Below are 17,404 nucleotides of genomic sequence, written 5' to 3'. Positions count from 1 at the left end.
AAATCTGATATCAAAGTCTGTAAACTCTGTTCAAGTGAACACATTGGTAATCCAGAAACATTTCTGAAGTTCAGTATTTATAGGTCTGATTTTGGAATGACGGAATTTAAAATGGAGTGGATCTAAACTGAGAACCAAAATCAACCCAACTCTAGTTTAAATTAATATTAAAATAACTTTCTAGATTTTTTTTTTTCTCAATGCACATTTTAATGATAACAAGTAGGACAAGAAATTACATTATTTTAATTGCACAATCTAAAAACACATGAAATGAGTCACATCAGCAACTGAAATCAATAGACTGTGTTCTGTTGACTGTGTAAGTACTATGGATCTTCATTTATAATAGTAAATTAAATATTAAAGATGCTGCACTACTGACTGCATAGCATCTTAAAGTGAAATATCAGATATTAGAAATTTTATACATTACTCCCCAAATTTCTGAAAAATAAATATTTAAGGCAAAAATGTAAAAATACGTTAAAATATGTTCTGATATGTAAATGATTTTATCAGTATATTTGTGTGTGTTTAAATGGTTGTAGAATCTTTTGTGAAAGTTTAGAACCATAATTTCATACCATAAATTAATTCAAATTTGCTGACAATGTCAATTTCAAGTTACTTGGTAGCATAAATTTGTTGATGTCTTATATTTAAATCTTGATTTTGTTTTGTTTTGTTTTTTTTTTAATTGCATGCAAACCAAATCTACTCACATGGTAACTTTTAAAAATGGTACAACTGTATGTTTATTTGTATACGTACCAACATTACATATACTTGCATGCATTATAACAATGTAATGTAGATACAAGACTTGGTTACAGTTTAGAATTTGTGTTTTTCTGTAGTTTGAAGATGGGCCGTCACTCCTCGGACACAGAAGAAGAGAACAGAAGCAGAAGGAAAAAGAAGCACCGCAGGCGTTCATCTTCGAGTAGTTCCTCGGGCAGCAGAACATACAGCCGGAAAAAGTCAGGAAGGAAATCAAGGTCGCGCTCTCGAGATCTCCAGTCTCGTTCTCATTCTTATGAAAAAAGGTGCATTTGCAGTAATTTACTGTCTGCTGCAGACGTTTACAAATCGGGCTCTTTTGTATTATGTGTAGTCAGTTTTAGGTTGGAATTTTATAGCAAAGTTTGCTCTGAATCTTGGAAAATATGGCAGTATTTTCACTTACATTTAAAGAAAAAGAACAAAGCCACCACCACCAAACCCAAACCACCTTCCCCCCCTCCAAGAATCCACAACTAGTGTGTATGCAGATCCAAAGGTAACTTCCTAATTAAAACAAACAAAACCCAACCAACTGAAATAACTTTTCCTTTCTCCTTCTTCTAAATAATACATTTCTAATGTCTTTTTGGAAATATAATAGTTCATATATTAATACCAGTTGGAAAAGCAGTTTAATTCAAGTAGTTACAGACTATTCTGTCTTATTTTTTTCTGCTATAATAAACCAAGTAGGTCTTTCCAGACAACAAGGTAGATTTTTTCAATAGAAAGACTTGAGGCGATTTTACAGTAGGTCTATAAATTTGCTGCAACAGCTGTTTTTCACCATTATTCTTGCTTTTTTTATGTGTACAGAACACAGTAGTCAGCCAGGTGTGTAGAGCACAGATCATGTGGCTATATCTGTCTATATCTACCAAATTTTTCTTGACCCAACATCAGATTTCCTTCATCAGAGGCCCCTTTCAGTACCTGACCTTCTCAGATCCCGTGGTTGTGTCTGGGTCTGACTTGTGGTGATCTTGGAGCCAAACTGAACTGGTGATGGTCGATTGAGTAATAACTGGAGCTGGAAAATACTCCTGGTTTCTGGCTGTCCTATAAATATATTAGAAAGTGCTCCTGACAAACCTTTAGCTGGCAGAAGAGTGTGCCTTTGAGAGACAAGTTGGCTGGTTTTGGGGAGTTTCTTAATTTTTTTTTGTTTTAATTTCCATTCCCCCTTTCTTCTGTTCCTGCTTAGCATCTGCATCCAGCCCTCAGGGGACGCAGGGAGATGACATGGGCGGCGATGCCAACAATCTGCCACTGACACGCCGCTCTGTGAATCTCGTTAGGCCGGTGCAGGCACGGCTATCTTGCAGATAAAACTGGAGCTCCAAGGGAGATTAGAGCCTGGACCAAGACCAGTTGACTTCAGTTGAATCCAGAAAAGGGGAAGGTGTCTGCTTTTAGGATCTGGCATCTTTGCTTTGCCCTTAGTTTAAGGTGTTTGCTCCCGGCAGTTAAGTCACTGTTACACACTGAGGTCCTGCTGGATTTATCCCTGACCCACAAGAATCAAAAGCAGAAGTCTCTAAGATTATTATTCTTCATCTTTGTTCAGCAGGGACGTTACATTCCTTTTTGAGATGAAAACCTCTTCCTTGCTAGTTAACCTATATATCCTTCCCGGTTTGGACTCCTGCAGCGTTACTAGTACGTAACACAGCACCTTTTTGCTTGTGTTAGATACGCAGATATCGCATCAACCACGTCCTGAATTACAGAAATGTGCCTGTGTGGTGTTATATTTTAATATTACTCAAACATAACAAAGCCCCCAAAATATGGAGGTTCCCATAAGGATTGTAATTGTTATTATTTAGCTGTTAGGGAGATGGAGACAGAGAGGAAGTTTTGCGAAAGATTGAGACTTGGAAGGCTTTGAATTAGTTGGTTCAATTTATATATTTAGTATGTATTCTTTTGCCTTCCTCCTATCCGTATAGGAATTTATTATTTGAATAAATGAAATGGGGAGCTTGGGGGGAAGGGAAGTACTACTCTGACTCCTGGCTGAACTCAGGAGAATATTTCCAGGCTCAAATGGAATAAATTAATACTGATTATTTGATTACTAATAGTAGTTAAAAAAAAAAAAAAAAAAAAGGAGGATCAGTCTACATCAGAGCAGAACAAAGATTGTGTATTATGGATATTGAGATAACAAATCTGTAAGTTTATATATGGAGAGATACAGAAAATATTTTTGGAGTACATAAAATACATTTTAATGTTGACATTTTATGTATGTACATAGTATGGCTGGAAATAACTGTATACAGTGGCAATGCAGAAGTTCACGTTTTATTAATTTAATTTTTGGTGCTGGAGTTGCAGTCCCTGTCCCACGCTGTGTATTTCTGTGTAAATCCTGCTGACGATGTAGGTCTCAATGTTTCTGTGACCTGAGATTTGGCAAAGAGGCAGCAAGTTCCAATGAGCTGCTGTTGAGAGCTGGGTTGTGTTCCTGGCCTTGCCCGTGATTTGGGGCAAATCGGTTCATTTCTGTTTCTCTTTTTGCCCCCTTTCTGCCTTGAGATGTGTATTTTATAATAGGATGTAAGCTCTTTAGGACAGACATTGCCCATGTGTATGTGAATTACTTATCACAGTATAATAGTGAGATTTGAGGTTTCGACGACATGTTATAGTACAAACAAGTTTCTATGTCCCTTTTAAGTAAACTGTTATTTTTTTAATTTGTTTTTCCAGTTGAGTCTGTTTGGTATTTTTTAGGAGTGGTAGGATACTAATAGCATGGTTTTGTTTCAGACGCAGACACAGGTCGAGCAGTAGTTCTTCATATGGCTCGAGAAGAAAACGCAGTCGCAGCCGATCAAGAGGCAGAGGCAAATCCTACAGGTCTCAAAGATCGAGATCAAAAAGTAGAACAAGAAGGTAAGATTATTTTTCTAGGAAAAATAATTATTATTTATACTGTGAAAACATTAACTTAAAATCTCCATATAGTTACTGGGTTTGGAATATACCAGAAAAAACGTTTGCAAGGGATCGTCTAAACTACAAGTCTGCCTAAACTCTGCTTAATTCAAAATCTCTGTGCTGTGCTTTTGATGTACTAAATATTTAAATTAGACTGGTGGAACAATTGGTTTTGCAGATAAGTTACATATTTTGCATTTGACCAAGTACAAAAAATGTTAATAAAGTCACCTTGGTTTACCTGTAATCATCTGAAGACTTCTTGCAGATTCTTTTTGGTTACTGGTTTCCATAATTCCCATGCATAACATTGGCCCCCTGAAGACCACACTAAACTGTTATTTTCTCGTCTGTATTTCCCTCAGAAAGAGATGAGTATTTAGTTATGCAAATTTTTCTTAATATTTAAAGATATCTGTGATACTGAAATTTTTGATAATTGGCTTGTGACAAACGGATATTTTCAATAATAAACATAATACAAATAATTAAATCTTAATCAGAGGTTGAATGATAAAATCTACTTCATACTTTTGTAATTAAAAGAAGCTCAATTTGTGTGTGTGCATATTTTTCAATTAAAAAGTTTAAATAAAGTTCATCCCTGAATGTCAGAATTACCATTAGCATTTTCTATTGAATTTAAATTCATTATTGAGTGTATCAGGCAGATCAGAGCTTTGTTGGTATGCGTTTCCAGATCTTCAGCCAGGTAATTGTGTGAACCTGCACCAAGACTTCAGTAAAACATGTTATTTTCACATACCAAATAGAGCTGTTTCTTCTAAACCTTGAAAAATTGTTGTTGAAAGATGCGAATGTTTCACTTCCTTTTATTTGTGTTTTCTCATGACTTATTCACAGCTGTTCATGGTAAGAGTTTCCTGGACTCTTATTGCTATGGTGCCTTTGTAGCAGCAATTTGGTTGTTTAAGCTGTCTGATCTCCCTCTGAATATAACTGAGCCGGAGACCCCAGATCAGCTACTGCGCTGGCTGTAGAAATATTCCTGTAAATAGCCACTGCTTTTATAACCAAATCACTTTTAAAACAATGAGATGTGTGAAGAATAAGGTGAAAATGAAGGTGGTTTTCAGTATGTCAGATATCCAGCCCTAGGAAATGACTTGAAGATATTTGTTTTATTGTAATGAGTGTAAATGCAGGTCTCATTAGACATAGTCTAATGGTCGTCTTTTCCAAGGGGTTTCCTGATGTTAATTGTAATTTCAGTATGTGGAAATGACACACCTAAAAACTTTAAAAAGCATGAGTACTGTGTATTTCAGTTTGTGCTAGGAAACACTGTGTATAAAATAGTTTACGTATAAAATATACTAGCTTTTTGGTACTATAGCTATGAAGGTATAGCTGCAGGTCACTTTAAATGATATTACTATTCACAGATACAGTTCTTCAGCGAACATATTTATAAATAACATCCTAAATTATAGCAGAAGAGTCTTTTGGCATGTTAAAATCATAAAGTGAATTGTTAAAAGCATAAAACTAAACCCAAAAGGACACATCGAATCCTTTATTGTATTTTTTCCAAGTCTGCTCTCTGCTGTAATGTTCCACTGAGAAGCTGTGGATTAATCTTATTTCTGGAGGAGAGTTAAATTGGCTGCAGAAAGCTGCTACCAGAGGCCTGTGTTTTCTGTTTGTTCATGCTGAGGCAGTTGCAGCGATGCTAAATATAACAGTTGCTTTTTTTGCTGTCTCAGTCTGCCTCATGCCTTCGATCGAAGGTATGAGCAGCCTTCCTAGGAGGACCGAGGACATTACCGTTATTCAGGAGATTGTGGGGAAAAGAGGGAATATGATGGAGGGGTATTAAAAACAATTAAAAAATGTATGGCGTGAAAAGATGATCAAGAAACGAGTGTTTCCTCTCTCCTCCCCTGTAAGACCTGGGGCAGGCACCGAGTGAGCAAAGTCCTTGGCAAACAAACGGAGACGGTTCTTGTGGGTCACGTAATTAAGCTGTAGAAGCCCTTGCTGTTGGAGGTTGAAATGAATTTTAAAAAGCAGTCAGACAAGAAGAATCCATTCAAAGCTGTTAAATACCAAGAGACGATATTTGTCTTAGGAAATGTCTGTATTTATAGTGCTGAAGCGCAATTTTCATAAGAATTTGGCATCTGCAATTCATACTTTTGCTTGGGGTGGGGCAGCTTATTTTCAGATGAGTTTCCCAGGTAAATACTGAAGCAAACACTGATGTAAACTGGGTGATAAAATGCCCAGGAGTAGCTGAGGCAGCCGCCTCGTGTTAGTGCAGTAACGACTGCGTTACCCACCAAAGTATTTGCGTCCATCTCCAGCTTCTGAATTGCCAGTGGCAGGGAGTAAAATCCTCTGACCCGCCTGGAAAGCAGCAACGTGAGACACAGCAAGAACGGGAAGATCATCGTGGCTGTTCCACCTGTAGAACTCCAGCAACTCTGAGTGTCGTTTCTTTTTTTTTTTTTTTTTTCTTTTTCCCCTGATGGGAATGGGATTGATGCTAGAACACTAGTTCCAAATAGGAAGTTAAGATCCATTACACGGTATCTTCAAATCACTGGATTTTTTTTTTTTTTTTTTTTTTTTTTTTTTTTTAGTTTAAGTCATGCCAACGTCACAAATTCTATATCCCCTCATGTCTTCTCTCCCTACAGTTCCCCATCAAATTAAGATAGTTTGTTTTACAAGGCAGTGAAAACATTGGTAAAAATATATGTGACTCGAATGAAATTTTTTTTAAAATAACTTCTCTAACAGGAGTGTTTTATTTGAGTGAATGATTTACAGAGCTTCAACTGTGTAAAATACTGAAAAATCAAGTTTTAATTGGAAAAGTTAGATTTTTATAATGACTTGTTTAAAAACCATTTTGAGTAGCTATTGTTTGAAACCTAAAATGATTTTTTTGTACTTTATTTTAGAAGATAAGAAAACTTGTGAATATAATAACTATTTTATTTTAGATGCGTTTTTTTCGAGTCAAAAAAGTGGGGCTTCCTAGTAATGCTATAAATTTAAAGCTGTCCTACAGCAAGATAGTACAATGCAAATATGACTTAATAAGATCACAAACTGAATTTCAGCGGAACAACCAAGATTTACATTAAATTAGGAATTTTAAAACCGATTTAGTTTGTTTTACTGAGCATTTGCTTAATAACATTTCGCCTTCCTGCAATCTTTTTAAAGCCAATAATTCATCTGTGAAATGCAGGCACATCCTCGGCAGAAAAATTGAAAGCAACAGCTCACTTTCCGAAACCACACGTAGAGTGATATAAAGAAATATTTCAGCCCTGCGAAATTTAATAAATCAGCCCATTTCCTAATTTGATCATATTAGATGCTGATGTGGAAGAAGCATTTCAAATCCCATCTCCTCATTAATATACATCAGGCTGGGGAATAGGCTGGGATGCTTATGCAGAGATGTCACCGTTCCCGGTTCTTAGTTTACTAAGTGGAACAGGTTGATGCGATACCGGGTGCTATTTGTCAATGTCTCGCTAAAATGGTTTGGGTCGAGTTATGGAGTCCAGAAAGACGGCGGCTGATAAATCAAAAGTGGATTGAGTGGACAGGAGGCAGTGATTGATACCGTGACAGGATATGAAGAAAGGAATCTTGATACCAGCACGCACGATATTGAATATGAGAAGGAAAATGGCCCTGGAGTATGGATATTATTCAAGGAAATGAGAATAATAATATCATCTTGAAATTATTGCTGGCTGAAGATTAGGATAGTTCTTATTAGAATATTATGCTTCTCTGGAATGGAGAAACTCGGATTTCATATAATTTCTGTGTGGATAGAGCCATGTTAATATTTTCAGCGTTTTCCCTGCGATTGTTCTGCCAGTCGAGCGTATATGAAAATAACTTGCTTCCCATCAGAACTTGTAACGCAAATCTTTTAATTCATGTAGCTTTAAATAGAATTAACCAAAATATCTTAACCTTTATTCCCTGATTTCATACAATTCAGTGATTATAGAGTATTTCCCTATAATTACCTTTAAATGTGCAAGTTTGTTTTTATTGTCTGCCAAGTGCTTTTGGCTTTTCCCTTTATGTTAAACTGAAAACTGCTGCCTTGAAATATCTTTAATGCAGTTCAACATAGATTGCCACAATAACAGCCCGCACATCTATACATCTATAGCTAAGAAGAGAAAATATCATGTGTTAAGTAATCCTGTTTGTAGAGTTGATGCCTTTGGACTGTCCATGAAGGGAGTGTTTGATCAGTGGATTTTTAAAATGTTGGTGGTTTGTGTTTTGTTTTGTTTTGTTTTTTTTAAATTTCCTAGTGTGTGTGGGAGGGGGTACATGGTTACATCTTATTTCTTTACCATTGTTCCTGTCTAATCAATTTAATATCGAAATGTGTGCATCTGATTGCAGTGGCAGGGTGACTTGCTTCTTTTGGGTGGCTTTGGAACAGTCTTGGGTTTTGGTGTGAAAAAGCAGCTTGTTGACTGAAGTTGCCATTATCCTGGCAATGTAAACTAGAATTAATTTATGTTCAAGCCTTGTAGCTCTCCAGGGTTCTTTGTGTTTAGCACTTATAGTTTGTAATAATTGAAAATAGGTTCCTGTAGTCATGTAGAGTAGAGCCGTGTGAAAAGAGTCATTAAATGAATAATAGTAAATCCCCACTAATTTATTTAAAATAGCACTGTGTATACATGCTGACTAGCCAGGTTCACAAATGCAGTGATCTCTAAAGATAGTGTAATTTGTGTTTCGTGCTTCACGACACACAGTGGTGGTGGAATTACAATAAAATAATTCCCCGCCAGCCCTTTTGGCTGCGTTTTCAGCACCGCTGCCCCCAGCACCACCACCAGCCAACACTCACCCTGCAGTCCCAGGCTCTGGCCGTTGGGCTTGGTCTGTTCTCAACAGGTCGGAGCTTCATTCAGACACTTGTTCGCGGCTGGGACAAGCTGTAAAGCCTGGCTTTGTATCGGAGGTTTACCTGTGTTCTTTATAGCCTGACACTGTGCAGGGAATGTCTTGAGCTTTTTGGAGGTTTCAGGTTTAATTATTGGCAAGAGCCAATCAGCTTTTGCATGAAGGTTTGGGGTTTTTTTGTCTTTAAGAATTTTTCCTTTTTTAATATCTTCTTAAAAATAAATCCATTATTAGCAAATATTTTAGGAAAGAGTCAACATTGCACATGAAGCATTGTTTGTAAGACTTGTCAAAGATATAAACAGCGTTATCATTAAATGCTCTTGTATTTGCATTGCTTGAAATGGTGGATAGGAGTGGGTCTGGCTTCAGTTAGTCTCTCTTTTTTCCATGCATTGTATTATTTTAGTGTGGTATATTAACGTGGTGGGATCTTTCCAAATTAAAACCCTGGCCTATCAGATCATACAGCTGATAACAAGTGTTGAATCAAGACGTAATCTGTAGGAACTGGTGTTCAAACCTTCCTTTCATTTGCAGACTGTGTCTGTCTGTCCTGGTTAGCACAGGCTCATGGAGAGCTTCTAATAGATTACAGTGTTGAGTTTTAATTATGAACAACCTCAGGAAGAATTTCCTACAATAGTGTTGGCCTGAAAATAAAATAAAGGTTCTAAGGAGAGAGGAAGATAAAAGGGATGTGCGTTTGGAGGTAGATGTTGGTGTCACAGTAATGGGGAGTAGAAGAGATATTGGTGCATAAATAAAGAGCAAAATTGAGAGGGGCCTTGCAACCTGGACTTAGAGCTTGTGGAGGAGCAGGAGGAGGTAGAAGAGAGATTAATTTAAAAAAAAAAAAAAAAAAGGAGGAATGGCTGAAATAGCGGGCAAAGATCACCACATGAATAAGATAAATTGCAGTTGTGTGGACTTAGAAGACTGATTTTTAAGAATGTTGTGAAGAAAGACTAAATTTAAAACTGACGCAGATGTCCGAATTAAAGCTGAAGTTGTTTCCAGTTGAGCAGAGGTCTTGCCTGTGGAACAGGCACATGTAGGTGCTGGGAGCCGTCCTGGGGAAAGGAGCCGCTCGGGGGGACCGTCCTGCAGCCGTCGGGCAGCGTGGGCTTTACTGTGCCATGGAAGGAGGGAGAAGGAATCGGGAGGTGAAGTTTGAGGAACAGCAGCGGGATTGACTCAGAGCAGTGAGGTGGCTGCGAGGGAAGGGATGCGGCTTTTTCTGTGCAGCTGCTCTACGGAACAAGAAATGGCAAGAAAACTGTGAGGAAGCAGGCAGGGCTTGTTGTCAGTGCTGAAAAGCTGTCTAAACCTGTAAAAATGCTTTGGAAATACCTCGTTTGGAAATGGATCCAAGAATTTTCCAAAGAGAATCAGCTAAAAGTCCTATAAGAAATCAAGAAATGCTGTTTAATCAGAATATTTATTTTGAAATGTTTAATTATTTTTCTTTTTAATTTTGTTGTTGTTGTTGTTGCCTGGTAGTAGCTACTGGAGTTACTGTTCTTTTAAAGTTCTGATCTGCTGCCAAGGGTATTTTTAATTCTGTCCTTGCTACACAACTAGCCGTACAGACCCACGTGATCAGGTGAGGAATCAGCGTAAATATTACATATTTTTCTCTCTTACTGGTGGGGAAGGGGAAGTTTGGAGTCTTTGGTCCATGAGAATGTGTATTGAATTAAGGTACGGTCATATTTCTTTCCCAAAACTTCAAATAAAGGTTTTGGCCAGGGAAGAACTAGTGAAATTCGGATTACTGAGTTTGCTCACGTGATCTTTAGTTTTTCTGTGGATGGTAACATCGGATCATATTTCTTCTTTTTCCCCACAATAAATCAAAACCTGCAGTTTTTATTTAAGATCTTGTCGTGTTACAGGTTGTATCGCCAATAGTCTCTAAAAATATTTTGTAGCTATAATAACTGCCTTTTTTTCCAAAGGAACCAAACAGTTTGTCTACATGAGCGTACTGGGAACCGGCAGCCCGGCAGATTTCCTAGAGCAATAACCCACCCGTGAGCATGTTACCCACATCTAATTGACCGCTTTGGGAAATTAAACTTCATAAGGCGATGCCAAGGGCCCTCAAGTTATCAATAAGGCCAGGGAGCTGCTAGTGACAGTTGCTTTGATGCCTTTCATTGGTAGACAAACAAAAAAAGCTTTAAAAAACGATATGAATGCATAAGTGCTGTTCATTTAGAGCTAAGTATTGAGTGTAATTAATGTAAACTTTTTTTTTTTCCCCTAAAGCAGTCCAGGTGTTATGTACACAGCATGTGTTTTAAGTATAGTTCCTTATTTTTCTAAAACCTTTTTTTTCCTCACTTTGGAAAAGGGTGTATTTGCAGGTTGGTGATTTTTCTGGTGTGGGTTTTTTTTATGGTCCAGTTTTCCGTTTGGGAAAAGGTACTCAAGCAGATAAGAAGAATATGATTCCTCTTAGTCGAGAATTGGCTGTTTGATTTTGATGTGTCTACATTCTAAACTACTATGTATTTTTACTTTTTTCTTCTTCTTCTTTTTTTTTTTTTTTTTTAAATCCTCTTTTTCTCTGCTACCAAAGTTGTGGCCATGAACTAGAATCTGATTTTTTGCTGCAGAGCTCATGTTTCTGGAGGCAGCTGCGCAAACCAGCGCACAGCAGATGTCTGGAGGATGCACTGGGGATGTGAGGCCATCACTGTTTATTTTGGGTTTTTTTACTGCTTACTTTTTTTCCTATCTTCTATTTTTTTCTAATTCTATTAACATATATCAGTAACAGTATCTAGTTTTAAAAGATGCAAAAAAAAAAAAAAAGTGTCATATCTTTTCTACAGGACTCATCAGAACGTAAAAAAAACCTGAGCAAGAGTCACAGTTACCCTGTAATAACAGAATACAAGTAGCTGTTGAGCCTGTGTATTTCAAAATTCAAGCTGAATTTTGCGGAATGTCTCTGAGTCAACCTCACTGAGGTTGCGTGCACCAGCCTAAGATCATTGTACAACCCTAATTCAGCTGCCCTCTTCACCATGGTTCTATCGATGGATTACTGTTGGTCCACAGATTCCTTGCCATATTTACATGTTCGCAGATTGGTTACCGCAGTCCTTCTCAAATATCTTTGTCTATTACTCTTGCGTTGTTATATTCAAGTTGCATGAGGGGCAGTTCCAGCCACCCTGGATCAGGGGCAGCAACATCTGGAGTGTTCTGTGCCTGGTGCTTTGCTTTTCTCAAACTAGAGGTTAAATATGTTGCTAGAAATAGATCAGGTCCTGGAAAAAAACTAATGATGAGAGAGATAAGGTGTCGTTCATCAGTAATGTCTTGTCTCCATGGCTGGTAGCTGGTCTGGAACTTTTTGGAAGCCAGGACCTGGGACCAGTCCCTGCCTGAGCTATTTTTCTCCAGGTATTATGGTTCTTTGCTCCTAGCTGTGCTCTACGCCATTCCAAATCCAGCTTTGGGGCACAAGTGGTAGTCGCTAACTCTTGCTGTAGAGCCTTTCTGTTGTCGCTTTGATTTTGAGAGATGGTCACCCTTCTGTATAAATCAGCGTCCATGCCCTGGAATTCTTTGATTGCTGCTTTTGTCTGCGATTCCAGCTGAAGCCGTCGCTCAGTAGTGTTGCTGTCCTTGTCACGAGGGCAGTAACTGCTGCATACAGCACTTTTGGTACCTTTGTACACATTTTATTCCATATAAATCAATGGTATTTCAAGATCCAGAGAGGCAGTTGCCAGTTTTTGTTGATATTATAACCAAAGGGTGCTTTGGGAGTGGGTTCGTGCCAGAGTAAACCAATGAAAGTTGGGGTACTGTGGCATTTTCCTGACTGTCCCTTCACCATTTAGCACCTGTTCTTCTCCTCCCACCTCTGTGTTCTGAGATATTTCGGTGTGTTGAGCTGTCTGAACGTTCCCTCTTGCTCCGGTTCAGTGAGGAGCAAGAGAAGAGGGTGAGACGCCCACGTACGGAGAATGCAGCTTGGAGAAAAAAAGGGTAAACCTGGGCTGTTCGAGTTGAGATCAGGTGAGAGGCGATTGTAAAGCTGGAGTAGCACTGTGAGCAGGGCAAGGTGCCAGTTTCTAAGGCACCGCGTCTCCCTGAAATGCAAGAGCATGAATATCTATAGATAATAACGCTTCAGCTGGTCCTAACACAGGTTTATTGGCATAAAACTTTGGCCCCATCAGCACTGATGGCAAAGCTGCACTTGGTTGCAGTGATTCCAGGTTTTACTAAGGTGCATTGTTATAAGAAGAAAAGATTACTGAAAATATTTGATAATTTCAGGCATAGGTAGAGCCTTTGTCTATTTATTGTTAAACTAGTGTTTAAGTAACTACCTGAGCAACATCATTTACGTTAAATATGTGACCACATAAGGAAAAGATGTTAAAACTCCTATTTGGTTTTGCACAGTGTAACTGGAGAGAGCTGTATTTAAATATAAATTAAAAAAATTGAAATCTAGGAAAAGATAGGAAGTTAATATCTATACCTTAATATTAACTGTGACTTAAATGTTCTGGATGTACTTTTGTAGAATTGCTTTATTTTGAATCTTTAGGTTTTCTGCAAGTTCATAGATGCATATCTCCAAAATACTGTGAAACATGCGCTTTCAACGTGGAGTTTCCTCATCCATAAATATTATTGTAAAATATTCTTCAGTTGCAGTTTTCATAGGATTATATCAACTCCCAGTGAAGGAAACTGAAAAAACTCATTGACTTTATAGAGTTACATTATGCTCAGCTTTTGAATAACTGATTTTTTTTTAAAAAATTATTTTTTTTGTAATTCTGTATCACCGACTTATATCCTAGAAGTGAAAGCAAGGGCAGTAGTATGTGTGTGTTTTGTTTTTTTTAATAATGGTGCATATACTGTTAGATATCTGGTTTTCTTCTATAGATTTTGCCTCTCTTATAAAGAAACATGCAGGGGTAAGCTAAATGGTAATAGAATTTAAATTAATGTGTGGCATAGCACTCAAAATCTGTTAGCAGTCTGTATCAAAAAGATATGCTAAAAGTTTTCCTGTTAAAGCTTGAAGCTTCTTGATTGGAGAATGGGTAAAGAAAAAAAAAATCCTTTTCCTATTTTTCTGCTATATAGTCTTCTTGAAGTTCTTCCAAATTAGATTTTAAATGCCAATTAGGAGGTTGAATATACTAAAATAAAAGCAAATACAACCAAAATGGCCTCACCTTATGGCTAGTTAGGCTTTTTCTCTCAAAAGCGGAACCTTTGCTCTGAGCGTGGCTTTGAGAAAGATATTCAGTTTAATGAACACATTAATTAGAACCATAACTATTTATAAGATAATTAGAAACGAAGCACGGTAAACTGGGCTTTTCCTGCAATTAATGGAGGATTAATTACTGGAGGTAATGAAGTGGATTTTTAAATGCATTAAGGTGAAGTACAGAGATGTGCAAGGCTTTGTGATAGTTGCATAATTATTCCAGGCTGTTTGAGCGGAGCTCATATGAGATCGCTAATAAGCATCATTGCATCATTATGTATGCACTTAAAAAGACTTACCACCAAAATGACTGCCTAATTATTTCTAATTGGCAGGAGTCTGTGTAGTCATTGAGCTGTTTGTAGCCATTTTAAGGTTCATTTAACTATCCTTGGGGCCATGTGATAGATGGAAAAAAGCTTCCACTACACGCTGGCCTTGGCTGGCGCCGTTAATCAATTTTGGTGGGCTTCGGTTTGAAACGCATTTGCTCATGCAGAGGTCGAAACCTGAAGTAGTCCAAGCAAAGTTTGGCTTTTTGAAGCCACTTGACTGTATTCATTAGCAATTAGTAAAATAATTGTGTCTGTCACTATATTTGGATTTCCATATGACTGGGTATTCTTTCATCACTGGCCCTTCTTACAGCATATTAGCTTCACTGGAAACCAAATATTCTTCCAACAGACCCTTTTAGCGACTTCAGTGCGGCGGCATATGTTCCGATATCCCACCTTTCTTCATTCATTTGTTCGCTTAAACACCGCGCGACGTTTCGACACCATCCTCTAATTTGCTCCCGACTGATTGCCGAGGGAAAGTTTCTACCCAAGGACAACATTTTAGGGCTTTTAAGGGTATCTCGGAGGAATGAGTCATTAAGCAGTTAGAGGGGAAGCGAGTAGGAGTTGAATTGAACACTGGTGTTTCCCCGAGTTTTGGAGTTGGAGACATCTACCTCCAAGATGCCGACAGCTCAAGGACATCCTCCGGCAGAAGAAAACCTCGTCATAATCACATTTGTTTAAAAACTCATTCTTATGTGAATGTCAGTGCGCTGGTTCTGTCAATAATTACGTCAGAAATGTTGTGGATATCATTGGAAAATGACCTTTTTGAGCTGTTCTAATTAGGATGTAGTTATTTTATCTGACTCTGTCAGATTTAATGTGACATCCCATTAGGTAAGCGTCTGTGAAAGTTTTCAATGAGCGCGTTGTCCTGTTGAACATAATCATAACCATCTGTGGGATGTTGTCAACGTACATAAACCATTCATATAGCTTAAGAAAACACTGGTGAGCAAATTGTAGGCTAATAAAATAAAGGTCAGCTTTGCCATTTTTGCTACAAAAAATGTGGTTCTAGTAGTTTAATATTAAGACATAAGTTGAAGAAAATCATTGTTCCGATTACGGTTGAAGTGTAAGATTGGTTGAAAGTAGTTATTCATTTAAAAAGCAAAAAAATGTGATTTATTCATGAAATATTAGTTCAAATAACAGATCGGGGTTAAAGCGAGTGAATTGTGGTAGCATAAACTAAAATATAAACTAGTCCTTAAGGAAAGCTGCAGAATTTGTTCAATTCAAAAAAAGAAGTTTTAATTTTGAGACTTTTATAATGGTAATCTTTGAGAAGAGATCACTTTTGTAAACAAAAGACAGAAAACACTGCAGAAAATACAAATAGCTTTTCTTATTGAAACTCATTAGGAATTTTACTTTGTGAAGTCCCATCAAATACGTGGTAATGGAAATGCTGCTCTGTAGATTATCAAAACTGTTACTAGGAAATACATTTTAGAATGGAACAGCAGTTTTAATCTGCCTTCGAACTTTCTGATGGCTTGTGTCGGAAATTCTGGTGTTAGTCACAACTGCAACTACTGATGTGTATATTTTTCTTTGCGGGATCGCCGTGCAAAGGGAATCACATCAGAATCGCTGTCATGTTATAGAACTATTTACAGTGAGAGCGTTAAGCATCCATTTATGCAAGTACCAAATCTCACTCTCTGGTTTGTGTTGACTTTGGGGTTCTGAGTGGAGCCCATGGCTCTATGAAGTCTGTCCCTGTCCGGATGTCCCCGTCTCTGAAGACGGGAGGGAGAAGATGGGGACGGACTTTTGAGCAGGGCCTGTTGCGATAGGACAAGCGGTGATGGTTTTAAACTAAAAGAGGGGAGATTCAGGCCGACATGAGGAAGGAGTTGTTGGCCCTGAGGGTGGTGAGAGCCTGGCCCAGGTTGGCCAGAGAGGTGGTGGCTGAACCATCCCTGGAGACATCCCAGGCCAGGCTGGACGGGGCTCTGAGCAACCTGAGCTGGTGCAGATGTCCCTGCTCATGGCAGGGGGGCACTGGGGGAGCTGGGCAGGTCCTTCCAACCCCAACCATTCTTGGATTCTATGAAAGTGTGACTGAGCTGTTTTCATTGACACGTAGTTTATACATTTCTATCTCATTTTTGACTAAGAAAATGTAATTTCTGTGAATTAGAAGCTGTCAATCTTTTGTGAACTCTTTCATGTACTTTATTTCAACCATTTCCCTTTGCTTTGTCTTGGCTGGAGACCCCTAAGGCCGAGCTGTCCTCTCGGGTAGACTTGTTGAGGAGTCAATATAATTTTGTTTTCCTTAAGGTTTGAACTGGGGAATGTTAAATAACTCTTGGTTGGTTTGGTTTGTTGCCCCTCTGAAAATGAGTTGAAAATGGCCAAATGCTGTTATTACCCACTGCTGCTTCTGAAGCTCCATTCTGAGTGTTGTGCTATATGCTACCACTAGCAAATAAATGATAGAACAAATGAGTGGTAGACCAAACAAAAGGTGTTAATGCTCTTCTTGCCCTGAATCTTTTGCTTCATTTGTTTGTCTGTCAAAAGCTGAAAGGCTTTTTTTTTTGTTAAAAAAGAAAAACCAAACCTGTCCATTCCTTCAAAAATGTGAATATACCGAGAATTTATATGTTTTTTGTTCGTGACATTGCTTTGTGTCTTATTTTTCATGGGGAGGCAGCCAACAGCTGCTGGAACAGCAAAGAAGGAATCTGAGAAATGGGAAACGTGGGTGAATTTCAAGCAAGCCTTCAGTTTAGATTATTGTCTGTTTATTCTCTGTTATTTATTCCAAGTCAGGTGGTTGTTCTTCCTGAAGTCTTTCACACCAAGAATTTTAACTATGAAATTGGAGCATAAGGGTCCTCTTTTTCATTATTCCAGTCTACTGTTAAATTTACTTGTTAAAAATTTTACTTGCATTAGATGGCAACTCTGATCTTGAGTCTAAGAGCCCCTTACTTAGAGAAGTGATAATTTGGGTTTTTCGGGGTGCATTATTACTCACCCTCAGCGTTAAAAGTCTGAATGTTGCCACTCAGGCAACAGGATAAAGTTGGCTCTGGAGTGTTCTGATGAAAGCTTTTCTGAGGACTGTGGTAAAGTATCTGAATTATGGAGTATTCCCATGCTTCAGCTA

The 17,404-nt window shown here is 38.1% G+C and overlaps 1 protein-coding gene across 2 annotated transcripts in view; it reads left to right on the top strand.

Moving 5' to 3' along the window:
- Positions 1-17,404, top strand: part of RSRC1 (arginine and serine rich coiled-coil 1) — a 144,136-nt gene that overhangs the window by 6,517 nt on the left and 120,215 nt on the right. The window contains exons 2-3 of one of the 2 annotated variants that reach the window (XM_065639926.1): positions 861-1,001; positions 3,565-3,690. In XM_065639926.1, the coding sequence (XP_065495998.1) occupies positions 868-1,001; positions 3,565-3,690 (260 nt within the window). In that variant the 5' untranslated portion in view covers positions 861-867. Of the gene's footprint in view, positions 1-860; positions 1,050-3,564; positions 3,691-17,404 lie in introns of both variants that reach the window. The other variant, XM_065639925.1, reaches the window with a different exon arrangement.

This window comes from Caloenas nicobarica, chromosome 8 (assembly GCF_036013445.1).
Source record: "Caloenas nicobarica isolate bCalNic1 chromosome 8, bCalNic1.hap1, whole genome shotgun sequence".
Classification (NCBI taxonomy): domain Eukaryota; kingdom Metazoa; phylum Chordata; class Aves; order Columbiformes; family Columbidae; genus Caloenas; species Caloenas nicobarica.
Note: the sequence above shows the minus strand (reverse complement) of the source record. Positions and strands in the feature narration are given on the sequence as shown.